The 20,124-nt window shown below is 37.0% G+C and overlaps 2 protein-coding genes across 2 annotated transcripts in view; one reads left to right on the top strand and one right to left on the bottom strand.

The window, feature by feature from the left end:
* Positions 1-8,504: 8,504 nt before the first annotated feature.
* LOC121424229 lies at positions 8,505-9,566 on the bottom strand. Its single transcript, XM_041619836.1, has one exon. The coding sequence runs from the start codon at positions 9,564-9,566 to the stop codon at positions 8,505-8,507; it is 1,062 nt and encodes a 353-aa protein (XP_041475770.1).
* A 5,440-nt stretch (positions 9,567-15,006) lies between these two features.
* The window catches only part of LOC121423465 (sushi, von Willebrand factor type A, EGF and pentraxin domain-containing protein 1-like), a 70,555-nt gene continuing 65,437 nt past the window's right edge, over positions 15,007-20,124 (top strand). Inside the window, exon 1 of the mRNA XM_041618811.1 lies at positions 15,007-15,500. The gene's annotated coding sequence lies outside the window, so the exon portion shown is untranslated. The remainder of the gene's footprint in view (positions 15,501-20,124) is intronic.

Here is a 20,124-nt window from a genome sequence, read left to right as displayed (position 1 = left end):
GGGGAGAGGATAAGAGCGGATTATTCTAAGATTTTTTTTATTTGAAATAATGGGGGAGGGTGAGTGCCCTTGTGCCCCCCCCTGGTGCTGCCATTGATCATGGGACCAATATGAAAATTTAAATCTTTTATATTAATCATGAGAATGAGAAAGAAATGAAAGCACTGAATTTATGACCAGGGTGGACATTTGTTATTTGAAAACGACCAAACTTAAAAAGAACGATAAACATATCCCCTTATTTTAGATCGGGTGATTTCAATAAACTTTATCAGTGCCATACTTGTCTGATTTTTCTCCAATTGTTCTAATCATTTTGTTGGAGGAGGAATCGGCCTTTAACAAAAAATGTTTAAGAAATGTCATCCCATACCCATTCCCCTACATCTCAGTAAAGCATGGCGACATATGTAATATGATGACAACCACAAGTCTGCATTAAAAAGATCAATCCGGAACCACCAATCCATAATATTCATTATCACTATTCTTTTTTTTTGCAAACAGCGGAAATAAAGATGAGAAAGAAAGATAATAGAATCTCGTTACATTTTCACAATAGAAACTAGGTTAGCTTTAGAAACATTACAAAACATTTTGAATCTTGTTTAATCTATGGGAACATTTTTCTCAACATTTTGGCTACACTGCCTGGTATTATTAAAAGACGATTAAATTGTGAATTCATTGCCTCCGGGTTAATCATAACGACAAAGGAGATGATGTTTCTCAATGGGGATGTCCCAGTTCGAATTCAAATTTGTATTTACTCATTCCCAACAAAAGAGTAAATAATTACATACAGTTACATTCAACAGCATAACCGACACAAAACGCAAAGATGAATAAAGTGTGCGAACATAGATTATTTTATTTAACGGACAATTTATAATATGCATTTTAAACTGTAAATATCTATATAATGGAAAACGGAGTCGCAGGAGTATGAAATGGAAACTTTGTTCACAAGCAGGCGCGCGGGAAGAGTTGTGGATGAGGTGGGGGCTGTGGGCCAAATTTTATGCATCATTTAGGAGCGTACTTAGAATTTTTCAGTGTTTGGGGACACACATATATGTATATATATTTCATTTTATCCCGACTGCAGTTTTTACATCTTTACGAAACTGAAGTATTCGGTGCACAATTTTAATGAATTTCAAAATTTTCGGCCAAAAATGTTGGTTAATTTTTTTCTCCGGATTTTTAAAATTTATATCATTTTTTTTATTTTTCATTGTATTGAATTCAGGTTATTTTTTATTGATTAATTAATTAATCAATTAATTGATTTACATATTCATTGAACTTCATTTTATCTATTTTTTTTTGGGGGGGGGGGTGGAGTGGTATGGTGAATTATGGAAAGAATTTCGAAACGTTGAGAATCAGAGCCAATGTCGACATTCGATCCTTACAACAGTCGTGTTGGATGTGGTCTCACTGTGAGAAACTATTCATAACCTTTAGCTTTGTAACACAGTCAAATGTATTTCACTCAATATTTTTTTCCGCTAATTCCTATTTTTGACCATTTATTTTGCTACCCATACGATAATCCCATACAAATATTTCATCTTGGCATGAATTTTGTATTATGCTCACTATATCCCTTCACGCTTTTTGTATTGGACCAATTACTTTTTCATCTCTTTCCACATAATGGTTGAAATATTTCGACTTCGAAAAGGTAAGGTTATCGGTCAACTCGAAATGCTTTGAAATTTGAATTGATTGTGACCAACAGATACTCATCTGTAATAACAAACAATTTGAAAGCCAGTATCAAGGACAGACACCTGTGTACATAATAATGAAAGAGATCGATAGACAGCCTAGATATACAGTCATTCAGACAGATGAACAGATATATATATTGTAAAAAAACAAAAATAAAAACAAAATTAAACAAACTTGTAAGAACTTCTTTCTTCTTTTAATCTCTTAAGAAGTTTTTTGATAAACGTTTATTTTTTATTCATGGTTTCATTTGAAATGTTACAAAATTAGTAGAAATGTGCATAAATTAAAGTAAAAAGTGTACAATTCTTTTCAGATTTAAAAACAATTTAAACAATACCGGCATAATCAGTTCACATCGTTGAACAGGTATTACTCTGAAAGCAGAAAGGGGGTATTTTTCTCGGAGAAACCATGATATATAATGACGGTTATGATATTTTAACGGTAGGCCAAATTTTTCCGTGTGATCTTAAACTATGACTCATTTCTATTTCACTGAAAGTCTAGGTGAATTCCATAGGTGCAGTGGTGTAGCTACGGGGGGGGGGCAGAGATTTGGTGTGCCCCACCCCCCAGGAACCCCCTTGAAAAAATTGGCGGAGCAAAAAAAGGGGGAGAAAGAAAAAAAAGGGGGAGATAGAAGGAAAAAGAAGAGCAAAATAAGAGGAGGTAGACTAGTGAATAAAATAAGGTGAGGGGAAGACTTTCAATGAAAAAAAAAAATTTCATGTCACTATATAAAATTTTTGCTCGCGCTTTGCGCTCGCATTGCCTGTTCGATATATAAAATATATTTCAGCTCAGATATCGAGCTTTCATTATTTTTTTTAATTTACAAATTGATTTTTGCGTAAGTATAAAATGTTCGTTTTCTGGCCTAAATAGTTATGTTCACATTGCGCGGTAGAATTATTTGGTTTGCCAAGTTCCTATTGTCTTCGTGTATTCCATAAAGTCATCAAGATATCCCTTTTCAGATGTGATTGTCAAAATGTAGGCCTATTAGTTAGCGCTGTGCGCTCGCATTTTTATCTTTTGAGTTATGTATACTTCTAAATCAATTCTATAACAAGCTACTTAAAATCTCATTTTCATTACAGTATAAAATAATTCTGCTCACGATTTGCGCTCGCGTTAATTTTAGAAATATAGGCCTATTAACCTATGCTTCCTATTCATAGCTACAAAATGCTTAAATGTCCAGTTTTCAAGCCTTAATGATCAATACATTCCACGCTCTCATTAAGCATATTAGATTGATAAATAAGAAAATAGAATTTTCATGAATTCCTAATAACTAAATTGGCCCCTTTTCAGAATCGAATATCGACAAGTTTCATCTCGCGCTTAGGAATAGTAGGAAGATAGTCTTAGTTTCATATAAAATGACAAAATGTCCTCAGAATGTCCCGGTACTAGGTCAAAATGATAATAAAAATATATCATCTAGCGCTTCGCGCTCGCATCATTTATTAAGTGTGATCCACATCCACCTTACAATTTTCCTTCACCGTGCTTGAAATAGTGCTAACATTTTCCTTTTTTCAGATCGGAATATATTTTTTTCAGCTCGCGCTTCGAGTTGGCATTATTGATCTTCATGAGTAAAAAAATGAATGTTCATGCCTAGATCTATCCACTCGCGTTGAGGATTGAACAGAGCCTCAACTCGCGTGAGGATAGATCGCCTAATGAATTCATGTGCATTTCCCGTTTTTTAAGTCTAACATCTGAATTTTCTTCCGCTCGCATCAATCGTTAACATACTTATCCCTTTCATGATTATGAAAAGTGCATAGAATGACTTTTCTTTTAGGTCGGAATGTCAAAGAAATTTCAGCTCGCGCTTCGCGCTCGTATTATTTAATTAAAAAAAAAACATGTATCATCTTCATGGGTAAATGCAAAAAGCCCTCATCAACAGGTCCTTTTTCGATCAGGCCAAAACGTGTATTAAAATTTCTGCTCGCGCTTGGCGGTCGCACTTTTTATATAGGGCTTATAAGATTATTTCATTTTGTTGTTGTTTTATAAGAATAAAGCTAAGAAGTGACTGTGAGGACTACCCCTTCAAACAAAGAAAAATCAACTTTGAGCGGCCGATCGGTCCCACCCCCTATTGGCGAAAGCTGGATCCGCCCCTGTGACACATACACACATAGAAATAAATTGTTGCCTCACCCCCCCCCCCTTTAAAGAGCAAGGACCCCCAGTGCCCCCGGAAAAATCCCAGCTACGCCACTGTATATGTGTATAAAGCCTCACTGATCAGTGACTTTTTAATATGGGACAACGCGACATGAAGCGGCCCCCTACTTTACGGAATCAATTATCCAAATGAGAAATAGGTCAATAGGATATTAAGAAATAGGGTTGGGTCCATTGATCTCATCTCGTCAACGAGGTATGCCATAAACGGGTAATATGGGTAATTCAAACGTCAAACTTTGAATGCAAAATATTCAAAAGAGAGAAAGAGAGAGAGAGAAAGGGAGATAAAAATCAAAACATTGGAGGCGGAGAATTTCAAAGGATTAACAAGACAATATTTCTACCCCAATAACAGTTGTCAATATGGATGAAATTCTGTGATTGCGGTTTGTGGGTCACACATGAAAAGTAATATTATTTAAAGGTGATTTGACACGTCTATCAAAACAGAAAAATTACGCAGGCATTAGCATTATTACTCAGTCAGATGCATTACACTCTATCTGACTTTACCTTGAGTGAATGCTACCTATTATAACCTCTGTAGATCAAAAATTACGGAAGGTTTGGTTTTATTTACTATCAAATAAGGTTTTACTTACTACTAAAAATCTCCTTAGAATACAAACGAAATATACATCACGTCATGATCAAATGATTAATTACAATAATTAGAATTAACAATGAATGTAGTGCAAAATTATATCGGGGATAAACCCGTTTCAGGTTGGCTATAAATAGCCAACCTGTTCTTCCCCGAGGTACTTTAGCTTCAATCTTGCTGTATCCGAGAGCAGTTTTCTTTATTTGTGAACACTTAAATTGAAGGAAAAATTCACATAAGCGTCGTTTCTTGAAAATAATAGCTAAAACTCTTTTTGTTGAATTTACCACATTTACGTCGCCACACAGGGCCCTGGGAAGGGAAAAATTTAACAAGGAAAAATGGTTAAAAAATAAAGATAAATATCACACCTACCACATTTCCAGGGGGTTTCTGCCTGTGGAGTATAACCCACGCAGCACCAATCCCCCCTTCCCAGGACTATGATGCCACACTCTGGTTAAAACGTTCAGGGGGTTGTTGTATTAAAGTTTTGCTTTTGCTTTAAAGTTTTGTTTTTGCTTTAATTTTGTTTAGCGTGAATACCATACTTGTTCAATGATCAGATCATCTGAGACTGCATGATACGAATTGGAACAACTTAAGTGTTTCAAGTTCGCCATGAAAACACAAAACTACAAATAAATCATGTCATGGACCTATGATCATGCCAAGTAAAATAAAGAAAATATTTTTTTTTGTTAATATTAGGTCAAATTATTTTCTATGGCGTGAATGGATATACATGGTTCATTATCTATTAGCTGTAAGTTGAAAAGAGTTGTTGACTCAACACCAACGTACAATGAAATGTGAAATTAATCTGAATGACATATACGAAAAATAAAGTAAAAACCGTGAAAATGAAAAAGAAATCAATTAATCATTCCTACGGCTCCATTGAAATTGAAGATGTAATAAAAAATATTTTCTCGCTCTTCCTTGTGAAATGGCTTCGGATACGGGTCTTTACTCAAAATAATCGACCATGAACATGCATTTATATAACTGGTGATAAATCGAAAAATACATTAGTTTATACGCCGCAACATAACTTTTAATCTGTCACGTCTGTAATTTACAAAGATTTTAATTCATTGCAACACTCCATTTGACCTGTCAAGGTTCAAAATAATTGGAAACATATTTCCCCCTTTCCAGAAGATCAAATATTTTTGAAAATAAATTCGTTATCGGAAGAAGGTTGAATATTTACATAGTCACAAAGACAAATGATCTCTCGAAATTGTTCGAACAGTATCTACTATACCTTTTAAAGTGGTATCATTTTCCCTTCATATTTTCATATCATTATAGTCATAGGAAATACACATAATGCACACAACATGACCAAATTCTAAGATACCATATCTTTATTGAAAAAGGAAACATATTTAACAGCAATAATGACAATAGTGCAATTCTGTTCAATTTTTTATTTAACTGTGCATTTTAACTAGGTAACTTTTTGCGATAACGGTCTTGTCTATGAATTTATGAATCTAAGTGCGTATTTTTCTTGCCTTATTTCTAATTTTATTTAACACTGAATTGATAATCATTTCCAAACCTGTTTGATTATGACTCACATAATTATATGCATTCTTAGACGATCCAGAAAGAAGTTGGGTCACGATTTGTGCCTTGAGGTACACCACATGATTTGTTCTCTTGGACGATATTGTGAATTGTCTGTATAAAAATTGCCTAAGAATTCATAACAAAATATATTTCCATTTTCATTTGAAATAGAATGGTAAAGATAGATTTTCATTACCAGACTATTACAGTCTATACATTTATATGAAATATTTAAAAGGGAATAAGACCGTAGACCCATAACATTCCAGTGAATATCTTTACCTAAATTCATAATAGAAACTAAATCAAAAAGCTATGTCAAGGATCACATTTTGGAACAACATTTGTCGCTTTGTCTTCACATGCATCATTGTATATTTTTGTGTTGTTTCTTTGGTATTTCTCTTTGACGATTCTGATTAAATATAATTTATTACCCAGGCATTGCTATGAACAAGGGTATCAGCGGATTCCCGCATTCTAAACAGACAATTTAGACATGCCGACATCAACAACTTGGTTGTTTTCATTGTTGCCTAGGTCCCAGACGGTCAATGGCATCTCATCACAATACACATGTAATCCTTTGGCATGCCAGACTGTTTCATGTATTATCTATCTCGGCACACTTCCACAATGTTTCATAATTGAGCATAAACATTCGTTCTACCTTCTCGCTGTTTGAAAGAACACAATGTCCCACAATGTTTCTCACAGTGGGGAAAACAATGTAAATTCATTTTTATATGCACACTGTTAAATGTGAACATTTTAGGCCTATTAATGCGAATCCCATCTTCGTATATAGACCACTAAGTGAACACTGAGTGTCCAGCTGTGTGATATACTGATATTTTGGTCACACTTAAATTTGAGCTTTTAAACAGTATGAATCACATCATCACATAGTCCACAATGTGTACACATTTTGAATACTCACACTTTAATGGTGTTCACAGTATGAATGACATCACACAGTCCACTATGTGAACACGCTTTTAACACACACACTGTATTGGTATCCACAGTATGAATCACATCATCACACAGTCCAATATGTGAACACACTTTTAACACGCACACTGTATTGGTGTCCACAGTATGAATCACATCATCATACAGTCCATTATGTGAACACACTTTTTAACTACTCACACTATAATGGTGCCCACAGTATGAATCACATCATCACATAATCCACCATGTGAACACACTTTGAAAACCCACACTGTTATTGTGTCCACAGTATGAATCACATCATCACACAGTCCAATATGTGAACACACTTTTAACACGCACACTGTATTGGTGTCCACAGTATGAATCACACCATCACACAGTCCACTATTTGAACACACTTTTTAACACTTACGCTAAAATGGTGCCCACAGTATGAATCACATCATCACATAATCCACCATGTGAACACACTTTTTAACACTCACGCTAAAATGGTGCCCACAGAATGAATCACATCATCACATAGTCCACTATGTGAACACACTTTGAACACTTACACTGTAATGGTGTACACAGAATGAATCACATCATCACACAGTCCACTATGTGAACACACTTTTTAACACTCACACTGTTATGGTGTCCACAGTATGAATCACGTCACAACATAGTTCACTATATGAACACACTTTTAACACTCACACTGTAGTGGTTTCCACAGTATGAATCACAACATCACATAGTCCACAATGTGTACACACTTTGAACACTCACACTGTTATGGTGTACACAGTATGAATCACATCATCATATAGTCCACTATATGAACATACTTTGAACACTCACACTGTGGATGTGCTAACAGTGTAAAATTTTATCCTAAGCTTTATATAGATGCTATTTGAAGGTTTCCATGGTGGCATGTACAATTGCTGATGTGGTTTACGGTACACCATGTGGAGTATTATAGAAGCAGTGGATAGAAGAAGAGAGGAAGTGGATAGGCGAGAAAGTGGAGATTTGAGAATAGAGTATTCTTTCTTGAGAATAGTCCTGAAAAGGACTGTAAACCAGAAGGAATGTTGAGTGAGAACAGCTTGAGTAGTAGAGCTGATGAGGAGATGCTGGCTTGCGTCGGCGAGTAGAGATGATGAGTAGTAGAGAGACTCGACGTTTCGGACAGGTTGACTGTCCGTCTTCAGGAGTGAGTGTTCGCTCGGCGTGCGGCGGTACTTATGGCGTGCGTGCGGACGTGGGGGAAAGCTCTAGGCCGGCGGTCACGGCGGGTGACGTCGTAGGTGGCGCTCTGTGTGTGTCGGCGGTTTGGCGGGAAACGAGTGGGCGTCGTATGCGGACGTGGTGAGTAGACGGCGGCGTGAGTTACGGCGGCGTGTGTGTGTGTACATCAATGGTGGCGTTCTGTGCGTGTTGGTCGGCGGACTCGTCGGGTGAGCTTCGGCGGGAGTGAGTGGGTGGCCTGGTGTACGGATGAGGTGTTGGGTCGTCGGCGGAGGTTGTAGCGAGGTGTCGGTGGCGGTGGTGTGTGTGTCGGCGGAGTCCCTGGTTGAGTTGGTGATGCAATCAGACTGCTGTGTTGGGTAGGAGGGCTCGGTGGAGTGACGGTGGACGGCTGGTTGTTTGTGGATTGGTTAGAAGTTTGATGGTGACGTAGGATTGGGTGCCAGATGCTGTTGATGTGGAGGCCAGGGTCTTGAGGCACAGTGTTGTGTTGATGTATCTCAATGGCTTCCCTGACCCTTCTGGTATTCCAGTGCCGGATGTTGGTGATTAGGTGGCTCCTTTCCCATTCTATGCGGTGATTCTCTTGTTGTGCGTGCTTGACGATGGCGGATCGGTCCCAGTCGCTGCGTCGGTGGTGGGTCTTGTGTTCCTTGAGTCTGGTGTCGAAGTCTCGGCCGGTTTCCCCAATGTAGACTTTACCGCAGTCGCAGGGGATCTTGTAGACGCCTGGTTGTTTGTTGGATGGGTGCTTGTCCTTATGAGAGTGAAGGATGGAGTGTAGTTTTCGAGAGGATTGGTGTCTGACGAGGATGTTGGCAGAGTGAAGGATGCGTTGTAGTCGGTGTGAAGTCTTGCCGATGTAGGGTAGTACTATGGTGGCGACGGGCTTGGTTTCGGATGGGTTTTCGGTGCTGTCGGTGCTGGGTTGATGGTTGGGTGGTTGAGTCTTGATCCTTCTTCTGGGGTAGTGGTTGATGGTGGTGAGTGCATTGGTCACGTGCTTGAGTTCTTGATGTAAGTGTGCCTTGTCGCTGAGTTGGTGGGCTCGTCTGATGAGTGTGTTGGCGACTGATTGGTGGATGGACGGGTGGTGGTGTGAGCGGAAGTTGAGGTAGCGGTCTGTGTGGGTAGGTTTCCGGTACACCTGGTGAGAAGGGAATCCAGACGGTGTCTTGGTGATGAGAACGTCTAGAAATGGAATTGAGTTGTCGCGTTGGGTCTCCATGGTGAACTTGATGCTGGGGTGCTGGTTGTTGAGGTGGTTGAGAAACTGGTGAAGGTCGGGTGTGCTGTGCGGCCAGATCACAACACTGTGCCTCAAGACCCTGGCCTCCACATCAACAGCATCTGGCACCCAATCCTACGTCACCATCAAACTTCTAACCAATCCACAAACAACCAGCCGTCCACCGTCACTCCACCGAGCCCTCCTACCCAACACAGCAGTCTGATTGCATCACCAACTCAACAAGGGACTCTGCCGACACACACACCACCGCCACCGACACCTCGCTACAACCTCCGCCGACGACCCAACACCTCATCCGTACACCAGGCCACCCACTCACTCCCGCCGAAGCTCACCCGACGAGTCCGCCGACCAACACGCACAGAACGCCACCATTGATGTACACACACACACGCCGACACACACACACGCCGCCGTAACTCACGCCGCCGTCTACTCACCACGTCCGCATACGACGCCCACTCGTTTCCCGCCAAACCGCCGACACACACAGAGCGCCTACGACGTCACCCGCCGTGACCGCCGGCCTAGAGCTTTCCCCCACGTCCGCACGCACGCCATAAGTACCGCCGCACGCCGAGCGAACACTCACTCCTGAAGACGGACAGTCAACCTGTCCGAAACGTCGAGTCTCTCTACTACTCATCATCTCTACTCGCCGACGCAAGCCAGCATCTCCTCATCAGCTCTACTACTCAAGCTGTTCTCACTCAACATTCCTTCTGGTTTACAGTCCTTTTCAGGACTATTCTCAAGAAAGAATACTCTATTCTCAAATCTCCACTTTCTCGCCTATCCACTTCCTCTCTTCTTCTATCCACTGCTTCTATAATACTCCACATGGTGTACCGTAAACCACATCAGCCTAAGCTTTATATAGTTCACTATGTGAACAAACTCATAACACTAACACTGTAGAGGTATCCACAGTGTGATATTACCGTCAAATTTAAACCCTCAGCATTCTAATAGCACAATTTGAATCCCCATCTTCACAAAGTCCACTATGATGTACGTACATATAAAATGTTGTAAATCGTGTTAACGTACGTTGTTCACAGAAAAAAATAGTTGGTGCTATCCGAATGATGAACACTCAAGATAACACCATGTCAACACTAACACGGTATAGGTATCCACAGTGTAGTATCATCGTCACACATAACCCTCAGCCTTCATACAGCACAGTGTGAATATGAATCTCATCTTTGGTATGTGATCACAGAGCGTGACACTGTTCTTTGCAGAAAATCTTTTCTAGGCCTTTAAAAAGACCTGATAAACAACTAATCGAAATATATGTCTAAAATAAGAGATAAATTGATAAAATCAGACACCTTGAAGGGGGGAGAATTTTGAGAGATTCGTCTTCATGAAAATTTCATTCATATCTGACATCACCTTTTGGTGTAATGTCATTTCATCGGGCCTAATTATATGCTCTTAATTCAATAATAAAAAATAAAACCTTTACGTTACACGTTACACACAGTGAATGACTGACTATCAACAAACCAAATTCCCACCATGATTCACATGCATGCACTTCTCAGTTCCTACATTTCAAATGTTCATAACTTCCTCTTAATAGGTCTCTTTTCATTTTTATATCCCCTCAGCCAGTTTTTCCAATTGTTCTGTTTATATACGACTGCTTGCAGACAACTTACATTAACGAGGTATTGTTGCGTTTTTATCGCAACCATGATAACATCATTGGATATAGATTTCATTTACTAGCAATTTGTCATTTTTACATTGATGACACGGTGTTGAACATTAAACAAATGTCTGAGTTTCTTTTGAACCGACATCCCGGGAGGTCTCACCAGCTCATTCTCTAACATTTACCTTTTACACCCTATTTCACCTCCTCATCCATAACAGTGGCTAATTTTCTATTTAAAAAAAATGAAAAAAAAATCATCACAATAATTATGAATCAATTCAAGACTTTGAGTAAAAAAAGCAAGCACGACTGTTCACATGATTATAATAATCTATTACTCTCCAGTCAGCGAGCACAGAATGTTCTCTATGTATGATTTAAAAATAACGCACAATCCCTCACACACACGCTCACAGGTCAAGACCCTCACCCACCTACAACATTCCACACTCACACACTATTCTTCTCCCACATCCACCCCCGGATCCATCCACGAGGGCATGCACACATACACAACCCCTTTGATAATATGTGACTCTCCGCCGATGTTTTAAGTGTCACAATACAAGCTCACACAACATCAAATAGGTATTAAATGTAAACATCATTTCAATGAAGGTAATACAGATATTGATTTTTGTATTGAGTAGGTGAAAAAGCTTTTGAATAGCAATGTGCTAAAATCCCATGAATACCGGGATTGGAGGGTATTACCATATCCGACAGTCTCCCGCGGTGTCGGGGCACTGATACATATCCCAAACACTCTCCAAACACACCATCCACCTCGAAAGCTGCTGGAACAAATCTTTTTCCGCCTCTAACAAAAGCACCACTTAGCTCGAGCGAATAACATTTCAGGAACAGTGTTTGTTTTTGCATTAAGGTGGTTCTTAAACTTGACTTGAACTGTGGATCCCTTCTTTAGCGACAGTCTGTCAGTATATTCGCATAATTATGTCTAAATGAAAATGGTTAAGGTTGTTAATTATTCAATAATAATCAGGATCAGTCTGATGAACCCTCTCAGAACAAACAGAAGTGCTTTTCTTTTATCCCCTCCAAACCGAAATGTGAAATAATAAAGAAATTATCAAAGGAAAACCAAGTGTAAATATTGACTTTCATCATTCTCTAGATACATTTTCGTAATACCTGGTAGGCATTTCGGTAATGGTTGCAGTGACGATCTTTACAATTCTGAGCAGGTGACAATACTCCTCTTAGCAATAACAACTTTAATCACCTTCCCGCTCCCTCCTTTAAAATGTGCCGAAATCCATGAAAAGGAGACTGATGCAAAAAGTAACTCCACAATTATAATGAAAGATAGACACAATATGCAGTTGCCCACCAGAAGTTGAACCAGAACAAGAAATTGCAGAAAGAAATAAAAACCCATTTACGATTAAACTGATGCGTGCGATTGTACTAATTAAATAGGCAGAGAAATAATTAAGCAAATACATTCCGATTTCAGATTGTTAATTAAATTTTGTCTTCTCAAAATATCCATGATAACTGCAATATACACGTAGGCCTGTATGTATAAAGAAAGTGTTGTTACAATATTGACAAGCCAAGAGTTTATAATAAAAAAAAAACGCTATTTGAATTTGAATTTGATTCAGCCCGTCACTATAACAACTATTGCTTAAGCTTTTAAACAAGTTGTTAAAAAATAAACCATTGTTTTAAAGTTTATAAAAGAAGTTGTTATAGCAACTTGCCTAAAGAACGTGCTTATTAAATTAAACAGCTTTTTTTTAGTGAGTATTATATTTTCAAGTAAATATGCACATGAAAACAAGGGGCTTTAATAAAAAAAAAACATGTAGTGAATAAGTCATTCTTCAGTTAAAACATAAGCTAGAAGAGAAATCGTCATCTCTCATAATCATAGATATGATTTTATAATCATATAAGCGTATTTAACAATAATTTCAATCGTGTTCAAAGTAAAAAGCTGGACAACCACTCATGAAAAACCAAGAGCGAAAAGTGTGCATAATGGAATACGTCAAAATACCAGTATGTTTTGAAATGTTTTATTTTCTTCACTCAAGAACTGTATTCCTCAAAAAGAGATTAACTCATCTGTAACATGGTATTTGGTGATTTCCTTTGTTGTAAGTACAAATCATGCTGTAATTACTCGAATGCACCCACCGAATCAGACTATCAAAACGTTTCGCACTAAATTAAAGTGGCAGACTGTAATACATTCCCATGAAACAAATATATGAATTTAATATGAACTTTTAAATAACAAGCATTTCTAAAGCACCATCTATTCAGAAGCACATTGTTTATGTTGTTATAATTATATATATATATATATATATATATAATTGTGATGAGCAAGGACCTAAACATTGCGTGGGTGCTTCAGTGAGTAATATATTGGCGAAGAAGCTCAAAAAGCATTGAAGCGAGAGACGTAGCCTGGATTTCTTCAACTTTAATTAATACAAGCTTTCGGCCATTTAGTTCGGCCTTCTTCAGGTATCTCCAAGTTTTACTGTAAGTGCTTGACCAGGTGGGTGATATGTGGGTGTGTGTGTGTATCTCCAAGTTTTACTGTAAGTGCTTGACCAGGTGGGTCATGAGGGAGAAAAATTAAAGTTATATCCCTGGTCAAGCACTTACAGTAAAACTTGGAGATACCTGAAGAAGGCCGAACTAAATGGCCGAAAGCTTGTATTAATAAAAGTTGAAGAAATCCAGGCTACGTCTCTCGCTTCAATGCTTTTTGAGCTTCTTCGCCAATATATATATATATATATATATCGGCGCCTGGTAAATGCTTTACTATTATTACTATTAATGGAAGTCCCTTTCTTTACGCTGAAGATGTCAGAAAGAGAAATTAAGATTATATTTATCAATGTAATTTATCTACACACCGGTGAAAGCGAGTCTATACCAACGGAGTCAAAAGGCATTAAAGAACAGACGCTGTGTATATTGTGCTTGGTGAATTTTGCCGCTCTTCACACAGGTTTCTGAATATCTCCCTGCCCCCCCCCCAATAAAAAAAAAAGATTTTCAAAAAATTGATTGAGTGTCCTTATCAACTTGGTCAAGGTCAAAACTTCTTTATTCCTATTCCTTGATCTCAAAGATATGTCCCGGTTTAAGTAGGCAAGTGGGTTGAAATAAGCAGACATCCATATCTACTTAGTACCATTAACGCCATTTTGACAATTACTCGCGTAGGCATCTTTTCTTAAGCTTATAATGCATATAGAAAGAGGAATCCGTGAATAAGTTTTCGACCAAAATTTGAATGCATGGAGTATATATAGGGTTGTGTCAAATTGTACTTAATTTTGATTTATTGCGTTAAAACACACCTTGACGTGAAATGGTAAAATGTGTACGAGGGGTGTTGAGGAGTTAATGCTTCCATGAATGGGAAAGGTCAAAATAAAGTATTTCTATTCTTTTCATTCAATTCGAAACATCAACTGATGACCCAATACCGTGGATAGTTTGTGTTCGATGATTGTACTCCTTTATTGTGATTTCAAATATAAATGCAAATCACTAGGTCTCACCTTTAAATTCCCGCGGCATCGATCTGTACCTTCAGGCAATGCCAGGGTAGGCATGCGGAAAAGAATAAAAAGGTATTATCATACCCGTAACAATTCATTGTCACGGAGTTTAAAGCCTGTCAAAAGATGGTTATGGGAAAAGATGTCGGAGAAGGAGAGACATAGTGAAAGAGAGGGAGAGAGAAAGAGCGGGAGAGAGAGGGGGAAGGAGAAAACAAGAGGGCAAAAGCACTACACTGAACCTTGTTTATAGCATACATGAGCACATGCGTAGCGTGTCCCACACATGCATTGCAGCCTGTATTTACACGCCAACCAGAGAACATTCTTTGCTCACCGCATCCATCAGGCGGCGGAAGCGTACAAACTGGTGTTGCAGAAACTCCTATTTCACGCAACTCTTCTAGTTCTGAAGGCCATCGCGATGCTCAGGCAGCATAAACTACCCGGTTAACATAGCCACTCAATGAAGAATCGTGCATCGTTATCTGTGATTGCAGTTAGAGTAAAAGTCTATAGACGGTGAAGGATATACGTGTTTGACATTTCGAATTAGCGGGATGATGTACACCTCTATTGTTCTTTTAAAGTTAGGGAGCTTAATAACAGAAGAGATTCCTTGTATCAGTACACATTTCATCTTTTGTGATCCTTTGTCGTATGATCGGCTGCGCTAGCAAGGTAAGACTTTGAAAGACCGGAAAGACTTACGTTTTTCAGGTATGTTATAGTAAAGAAGTACTACTGCTAATATTTTTACCACTAATGTTTCCCCGTCATTATTGTCATTTTACTATACTTTGGCCTTTTTTTATTAGGCTGGTCCTTCAAAAACCAATGAATGCAAAAATTAGGAAAAGTACATTTATGATATTTTATACTTTATTCCAATTATTTGATTAATACACCCATATGTGAAAGCAATCAAACTCAGTTTTCTTTATCCTTGTAAACTGGATATTCAACAACTAATTTCAACGATGCCCTTTTTTCACATTTTACTATTGCACCGTTACTAAGAGCAAACATTAACTAATCATGGCAATTAGATATGCGATGAGTAAATTGAAATATACCTGAATAATTTTTCTGTACATGAATAATGATTAGATTTTCATATTGCAGACAAAAGTATCAGTTTTCGTCATACTTTATAACTTCATTTTTTTTAAATGCAAAAATCTGTTACATCTCTGTTGAGATTTTACATTGTATACAAATCCGCTATTCTGATTTGGTGCCCTATTTTTATCTACCAAGCCAATTTTATTTCTATGTTTTTCATGTTTACACAATATAAAATATAACATTGATTCGACTTTCAAAACTATGAGTTGCAAGGTCCCTCTTATCAACTGTGTCTGAGATGCTTTAGAGATAGAGCCTCGAAAAGAATCGTGTCCGAAAATCATTATTCAGTGCTTCAAAAAGAGTGAAATATAAGGTGACCGGAAACACCGTCTTAATTTCATCACATATACTGATGATTACATTATTCTCCACAGATTAAAACATTCAGTAAATGGCAATTTTCAATTAATTTTCGTCGTTATGATCAATATCAAATACAAATTGCAGTATTTTTTTAATATGACATAAGTAGTGTTGGCACTTGGAACATGCATGCAACATAGCACGTGTGAGGTACAGGTTATTTAACTCACCATGCTCACAGGATACAGAAGAAAACATAATAAAGTGAAAATCAGAACCATAGTATATAGCCGTACAATTAAATGCAATAAAAGTAAATTGCCTATTCCTCAATTTAGACATCCGTTAAAACCTCGGCTAATTAATAGTTTTCCATTTTGAAAAGTGACTTTTAGGAATGTTGAACACAACGCATTGATGACCTTATGAAAAGAGAGTATTTTTCCTGAGAAGACTAGCTGATGTTCCCAGCATGGGCTATATACCAATATTTTGAAAACTGTTTTATTGTCATATTTGACAACTACACAGTATAACAAGCATTTAGTAAAATATATTAATTGGAGGATCAGACATATTATTTGTCCCCATCGACCCTTAATCGTCGTGACTTTTTTTATTCTTAGAGTTTAAAGTCATATTTCATCGCTGTATTATTTTGGTAAATCAAAAAAGTCGCAAAAAATTTGCAATAAACCTTGACCGGTAGGCACTCGTGTTTGTGAGAAGCAGGGACCTAAACATTGCGAGGGTGCTTTGGAGTATATATATGAGAGAATGCTATATATAGCGAGAATAAGCATTGAGACACAATTGGGCCTTCTTCAGGTATCTGAAATACAAGAGAAACAAGAGGTCATAATGTACAAATTTGCAGAATATGTATACACAGAAAAGGGTTACAAATTAAAGTGATTGGTTAACATTGGTTTGACTTTTAAAAAATCTGAGCTAGAAGATCACACTTGTCACCTGTGTCTGTGATATGTTTCAAAAATGAAGCCCAGAAAAAATTGCGTTCGAAAATGATTATATAGTGCTTCAAAAATTGAAATATAAAGTGACCGGAAACAGTCTTAATTTCATCCCATACACTTATGTGTACTATTTAGGTGTCTATAAGACGCCTATTTACAAAATCGGGGTCTGCCTTGTAGTTTTAGCTTTTTATTCTCAATAATGTTTGTTTTCAGGGTTTATTAGTTCTAATACATGCACTTGTACACTTCTTTCATCTTGGTTTGAGAATTTTTTAAATCGGCTGCTGAAAAAAGTTAAACAATACTTTTAAGTAAGGCTAATTCAAGTCGTTGAGGTCAATCATGATTTGATTTGGATGAACTACGTCTACTACTTATTACTTATTCTGACTATATTTATAGCATCTTCTATATATATATATATATATATATATATATATATATATATATATATATATATATATATATATATATATATATATATAATATATATATATATGGGTGGGTGGGTGTGTGAATTTGAAAGGAAGCAGTGGCGTTATTACGTTGGGGGCAAGAGGGACACGTGCCCCCTATCGGCTGATGAAAAAAACGAGGAAAAGGAGAAAAAAGGGGAGAGAGGAAGAGAAACGTAATGGGAAAGAAGAAATTATTGTTCATTATGATGTTATATTATAATTATGTTATGTTACATATATATTACATAAGAAACATTTTATTTATCATAGTTTATGAAACAAAATTTGCTCAGGGCCTCTGTCTTCATTGTTCCTGGCGCTCGCATTTTCTTTATAACGAGATATATAATTCTGTTTTATAAAAACCTTCCGTTTTCAAGTCAATATACACCAAATATATTTCCTCGCACTTCAAGTTATTATTGTTTTATGTAAAATAGTATGCTTCTTTTTCATACTAGTTAAAGTGATTGCCCCATTTTAAGGTCTTGATATAAAAAAAATGCTTACGTTCGCATTAGTGGATTGGTGAGATATGTCTGCTCTCCATGAATCCCTAGAATCAGTCCTTGAAATGTCCCTTTTTCTGATATCTGAATATCAAAAATTTCAGCTCGCGCTTCGCGCTCGCATCATATGGTAATTGAAATATGTATGGTCTTCGTGAATTCCTACAAAAAAAGCCTTGAAATGTCCCTCTTCAAGTCTGAATTTTCAGCTCGCACTTTGCGCTCGCAATATTTAATGAGTGAGTTGCATATGTTAATAATGATTACAATGACTACAAATGCTTCATGTGTTTAGATGTCATTCTTGGCAGTGCTTGGCACTCGTATTAGATTACTATGGTGAGATATGTATACTCTTAATGGATTCCTAAAATAAAGTCCTTATAATCTCCCTGTTTGGACTCAATATCTTCAAAAAATTTCAGGTCGCGCTTCCCGCCCGCATTGTTTAAAAAGTGATTATAATGTCCCTTTTAAGTCTGAAGATCAGAAATTTTAAGCTCGCACTTCGCGCTCGCATTATTTGATCAGTGAGATACATATCCGTTTAATGACTTTGTCCTTATAACGTCTCTATCAGGTCAATATACATGGCAAGTGGGACGTAGCAATATTTTGTCTAACTCCTTTATTAGGCCAAGCTTTCGACCAGCGTAAACGGTCTTCCTTGAGGGACACAAAAAACGAAAATGAGGATGTCATGCAACAGAAACACAATCTAAGCAAGCATGCAACGGAAACAAAACAACTGTCTAATCTAATGAAAAACGTAAATAAAACTTAATAAATGATAATTAAAGGAAATGGTCTTTTTAGCTAAAAAAATATAAGTGATTCAAGTTACATTGAAAGGAGGATGGGAAGGGTTTGGTAGGTGTTGTGTGTAAAGTGTATTATTATATTTTGTTATTCGTTATTATTTAGTTATTAATTTAACAATATCAATTAATTATTATTAAGTTATATTTACCTTTCCATTATGTTACACAATTGTTTTCTATTGTTTTGTTTCCGATGCATTCTTGCTTGAATTGTGTTTTTGTTGTATAAAATCCTTATTTTCGTTTATATTCTTATGTGTCCCTCAAGCCTTTAGGAAGACTATCGCTGGTCGAAAGTTTGGCTTAATAAAGGAGTTGGACGAAGTATCGCTACGTCCCGCAGTCTCTTCTTTCCAAAGTCACACACATATGATAAAATGATGCTGCACCTCCATCATAAGAGGCCAAGACTTATTCTCGCTATGCATATATTTACACACACACACACACATGCTCACACACCCTCACACGCACCCACCCACACACACACATATATATATATATATATATATATATATATATACGAAAGAGGCGTGAATATATGTACCTATCGCTTTCATCATTGTTTACAATATTTGTGTGAAGAGTAGAGTGGATGAAGCAAAGTATATTCTATGATTTGCTTTATTTGTTTTTTTAGCAAATAAAAACTGAAGAAGGTAAGGGCCGAAAGCTGTACAACATAGTGTGTACTTTGCTTCATCCTTGATTCTACTCTACACTTCACACACACACCCACACACACCACACGTATATATAAATATATATAAATATATGTATAAATGAATAAATATATATATATATATATATATATATATACAGTTGATGCCAGAAGTTTACACCCAGGAAATTCAAAGTAAAGTTGACTCTTGCCAAACATCTTAAAACTTACTATGTCTAATAAAATATTTGTGCTTTCATGAAGAATTTGATATCAAAGAAATGAGTATATCAAAGAAATGAGTATATCAAAGAAATGAGTATATCATGCCCCTTCATCACATTGCTTTGCCATCAGGAGTTGAAAATTATTTAGGTGTCGTATTTTCTCCAAAAATCTTCATAGTTTAGACAAATTAAAAATAAAAACTTGACAAAAAACA

This window comes from Lytechinus variegatus, chromosome 11 (genome assembly GCF_018143015.1).
Source record: "Lytechinus variegatus isolate NC3 chromosome 11, Lvar_3.0, whole genome shotgun sequence".
Taxonomy (NCBI): domain Eukaryota; kingdom Metazoa; phylum Echinodermata; class Echinoidea; order Temnopleuroida; family Toxopneustidae; genus Lytechinus; species Lytechinus variegatus.
Note: the sequence above shows the minus strand (reverse complement) of the source record. Positions and strands in the feature narration are given on the sequence as shown.